Source organism: Pterocles gutturalis, unplaced genomic scaffold (assembly GCF_000699245.1).
Source record: "Pterocles gutturalis isolate BGI_N339 unplaced genomic scaffold, ASM69924v1 scaffold18347, whole genome shotgun sequence".
Classification (NCBI taxonomy): Eukaryota; Metazoa; Chordata; class Aves; order Pterocliformes; family Pteroclidae; genus Pterocles; species Pterocles gutturalis.
Genome location: NW_010108294.1, coordinates 2,466 through 7,130, shown reverse-complemented (window position 1 = coordinate 7,130; position 4,665 = coordinate 2,466). Strand labels below are relative to the sequence as shown.

Sequence of the window (4,665 nt, the reverse complement as noted above, 5' to 3'; positions counted from 1 at the left end):
AAAAAGGAGACGTTTCATTGTGAGATAATGAACCCGTAAGAGAAATCCACTCAATGAGGAACCTCAGCTCTGGCTTGACACCCCATGTGTGCCAGTCCATGGTGTTCCCAGAGTTAGAAGTCACTGCAGAGGAAGAGAAGTTCCTTCCATATTTGGCAACATACAGGTCCCTTCAGCCACCACCACATGGTGACACCATTGTAGAAGCATCTAGGATGAGTCCTTTGCCTCCCTTGGACGGCCAGACAGCCTAAAGAGAGTCTCCCTCATGGTGTGGAAGCATCTGTCACAGAGGTCAGAGACGTCATCTGATGTCAGGCCTTTGGTCTCTATTGGAGGCAGAACCTCAACCTTGATTTTGCCTGGAAACAAGAGAAGAGCCCATGAGAAACCCACACGTCACAGGGAGCACCATTCTCTGCCCACCCAGGACCCCTGCTCCCCCTGCCTTGGACAGCCCCAGCACAGCCCTCACCCCATCACAGGGCTTCAGGCATCCATCCCTGGCTGCACTGTCTCAGGGGTAAGAGATTGCTCTGGGGATGAGACCCTGCCCTCCAACAGCTGCACCAAGCCGAGTACTTCCTGTGTGCCCCAAACTGACACCCCAGCCAGAGCCTGCCCCTTTCCAAGGCCACTGTGACCAGCTTCCTTGGTCTGCCTGCAGAGAGGTCCCTGCTTTGACAGGTCAGGAGGTAGAGCACACTTGCTTTTTCCCCTAAGCCCTCACCAAATGACTTGGGCTGCACCAGTTACAAGAAGGAGAGGTGGTGTCCAATTTTTAATTAAAACCTCCTTCACCATATTCCAAGTTAACCCAGCCCAGGCTCTGGTGCCAAATGCTTTGAACTGACTCCACACATCTCCCAGGGGACTTCTGCTCACCCCAGCTCCGCTTCCCTCCCACACTCTTGCAAACCAGATATCCACACGGGTATGGCATCAACCCTGGCTCCGAGTGACTGTACAGACCTTCGGGCTGTTTCGTACCTGATGTAAACAGCTTCTTCTTTGGGTTATAGAAGGTGGTGAAGGAGGAATACACCACGGGGATCACTGGGACCTTGGGGAAGAAGAAAAAGAGTTACTTGCACTGCAGAAACTCAGGGCAGGGCAGAGATAAGCAGCAAATCCCATGCAGCAGAGCCGACCTGGCCTGGCTCTCAGACACACAGGGCACACACAGCCCCACAAGCAAGACCCCCTTTCAAAGGCTGGGACAGGCAGGAATCAAACGGGATCAAAACCACTCCCCAGCAGCCCAAGGCACAGGGGCGTTCAAGGCACTAAGGACAAGTTACACTTCAGCCTCAGGTCGGCACTGGCTCTTGGGGCTCCTTGTCCCAAGACAGGCTTCAAAACTCTGGTATTTTCTAACCTGTAAACATCAGAGGATGCCTGTTTCAACAGGCCTTGGCATGCTGTACAAGCACATATTTTGGGCAGGCCAGCTGGTGTGCCTTCAGGTTTTAAGAAAAAGGGTCACCAGTTGCAATCAATTGCCCCAGGGAAGCTTCAGACAGGCAGAGACACAGCCAGGAGGGCAGGCACAGAGTCATTTCAGCTGATAACAGGCATTATCTACAATCGGTGACTCAGGGGGAGTGTTATCAGAGGTGGGTACCATTTCCACTGTCATCCCATCCTTCTGGCAGCTGCCAGCCCCTGCCTTGGTTGCACAACCCCACAGGAATGGGGATGGTACAACACAGGCTACACCCAGGGCTTGGCCAATCGGACCCAGTAAGAGATCTGGCATCTACTCCTTTCTCCAGAATCCCTGCTACACAACCTCTTTTAGGGAAAGCAGTTTTTCCTCAGGCCTGGAGTCATCCCAGCCCTGAGATGCCAAGCAGAGCATGCATGGGAAGGCAAGGCACCCACCTCCTCCCAGCTGCCTCTCACACACCTGGGAGCTGAGCAGGGTGGCTCAGGTTCCAGCAGCACAACTAGGTCTCCAGTGTTCCTGGCACACTGGCCCAGGTCTCTGCCCAGACAAGCACCACCACCCTGCAGGAGCACTGACAGCTCTGGTCCAAAGCCAAGGAGCTGTTTGTCTGCTCCAAGCTCATGGATCTTGACATTTTAGTGAGAGAAGGCATTTAAGACATACCACAAAATGCCATACAGTCATTCCTGCAAGGGACGGAAGAGGCTCTCGGCTCCTGCTGGGCAGTGCTTGTGCTGGAGAACACAGTTCACTTGAGGGCAAATAAACCATCCCACTGCGTGACCAGTCTGCAACGCCACTGTGAAAGCATTCAGGGTCCCTGTGCAGGAGTAAGGTGCTGTTACCTGTGCCTGGACAGCAAGGTGAAATGCTCCCTTCTTGAATGGCAGCAAATCCCCGGTACAGTTCCTTGTGCCCTCTGGGTACACCCACACCTTCACCTGCACATGGAGAAATAAGGCTCTGCTCCAGCAATGCATTTGCAGTGCTCCCCTCCTGCTGGCCAAGCCACCAGCCAGCCTTGCCAAGAGCTGCGGGTGGCTGCAACTTCAGGCAAGCCAGCATCTGGAGTTCCACATGCTCCCCATGCCACCTCAGGATACCCAGACACATGCCACCCCATCAAGTGCCATGGTCACACTCACATTTTCAGCTGTCATAGTGTTGGCCACCTCTGCCATCACCATCTTGGCACTGCTGGTGCTCTTCCTGTTGATGAGGATGACACCACCGAGGTAGATGATGAGCCCCACAGTGCCGGCGTATATCAGCTCCCTCTTGCCCACCTGGACACAGTCATCGGGCAGGATTTCCATCAGCCCTAATGTGACAACACAGGGTGAGATCCAGCAGCCACCACCCCTCATCCTGCACTCAGATGGGACAAGAGACACAACCTGAGGTGGGGAGTACCAGGGATAGGCCAGTGCCTCATTTCTCTGCTGGCTTCTGCTGCCATCAACAGAGCAGAGACTCAGCACAGAGCGGAATCACAGGGGCAGGGTGGCCACAGGTCACAGCGAGACCCCTCAGGAAGCAGGTCACTCCTTGGCCTGGGGGTGCCTGGCTCGTGCCTGGCTGCCTGGCACACTGACACGAGTGCTAAGCCAGCCAGGCAAGGATGTAAAAGGGAGCTGAGAAGCACCTGAAGCTGAGAAGTACCTGGGGTGCTGCACGGGGGTGCGATTGCTCAGAGTGAGGGGAGACCCTTCCTGCAACCAGCACTCAGAGAAAGCTGGACCAGCTGGCACAGACCAGTCAGGGTAAGGGGCTGCTTGGGCAGGAGATGTGAGCAGGATTTCTCTGATGATGATGAGCAAGAGAACTGTTCCCTCCCTCCCATCAGCTCCTCACCCATCATGTCGAGGATGCTCTGGTGGTTGGACACAATGATAGCAGGGCCCTCCACCTCAAAGTTCTCCAGTCCCTTCACCTCAAACCTCAGGCCGAAGAAATACTTGAAGGGCTTGACCACAGATCTGATGATTCTGCAGAAGAGAAAAGCAGTCAGCAGCAGGGCAGGGAGGTGACAGGGTCTGCTATACCCAGGGTGGGTGGAAGGGGACAAGAAGAGCTCTGTGACAGACAGCCTCCCATCTCATTCGCCCTGTGATCCACCCAAGCGTCTGTCCTGTGTGGTCCCACGCGAGGTGAGTCCAGCCTAGTGCAGCTGCAGGAGTCCTGCAAACAGAGGGGAAACCAGAAGCCCTCCAGACCCCAGGAGGGAGAAACACTGGTTTCAATGCTGGATCAAGGACCACTCCTGCTGCCAGTCCTATGCACTCAGTGCTGTTTGTTTCCCCCTGCACTGTGGCTGTAGTCTGCTCTGATGCTACCACTGTTTCCCTCCTGCAACCAGCGCATCCCCAGAAGTTGTTCAAACATTCTCCCAGGAGCTGCCACTCCCCAGCACGCTGGTATTAGCCTGTACACCCGTCACACAAGGATGGCTCTGCCAGTTCTGCTCCTTGTGGTGCTGGAAGATGCTGCTTAACAACACAAACAAACACAGGGTGTCATTACCCCAGCCCAAGAAAGGAGGCGAATGAAGATGAGAAATGCTTCTCTGTACAACGCAAGGATGAGAGCAGCAAACAGGATGCTCCCCATGCAGCCTGGCAGAGGCTAGGTGTCCCCAGCAAACCCATATTCAAGCAAATACCTTTCGCCTGCCAATTCCCTTCCCCAGTGGATATACAGGTCTCTCCACAAAGCTCCCAGCTTTCCTCCCCTGTGCCCGAGGGCTGGGGGCCCAGTGGCAGGAGATGCCAGCAGCTCCACTCGAGCAGGCTGCCGTGCCCTTGCTGAGCACACCCAGCCCAGGCTCGCTGGCCAAGACTCCACCAGCCCACGGGAGCAGGGCTCATCTATGCCACCCCCGACAGGTGGGAGCTGGGGACCCTCCAACTGGGCCAAAGGACAGAGCCAGAAGCTGGCAGCACACAGGGGTTATTTTGGGCAGGGGAGCAGCCATTCACCAGGACAGGAGGCAGAAGAGCTTGCATGTGAACCAAGCTTCTGGGAGCAGCCACCAGCTCTGCTCTGCTCTCCCCTGGAGCAGATTCAGGAGCTGACCTGCCCTCCAAAAAGCATCTGGATGCCCTGCCTCAGGGCCTACCACCTCCCTGGCAGATGGAGGACGGATCTTTCCTCCCTGCAGGAGGAAGCAGAGGGACAGTGTCAGCTTCTTCCCCCAGACAGGGTCCAGCGGGAGG

The 4,665-nt window shown here is 55.7% G+C and overlaps 1 protein-coding gene across 1 annotated transcript; it reads right to left on the bottom strand.

The window, feature by feature from the left end:
* On the bottom strand, positions 1-3,438 carry AGPAT2 (1-acylglycerol-3-phosphate O-acyltransferase 2; the record flags this gene model as incomplete). The annotated part of the gene is made up of 5 exons (XM_010072599.1): positions 1-362; positions 991-1,063; positions 2,296-2,391; positions 2,596-2,771; positions 3,305-3,438. Coding segments are annotated over 5 exons (631 nt in total), but the record flags the coding sequence as incomplete, so codon positions are not given.
* Between the last annotated feature and the right edge of the window lie 1,227 nt (positions 3,439-4,665).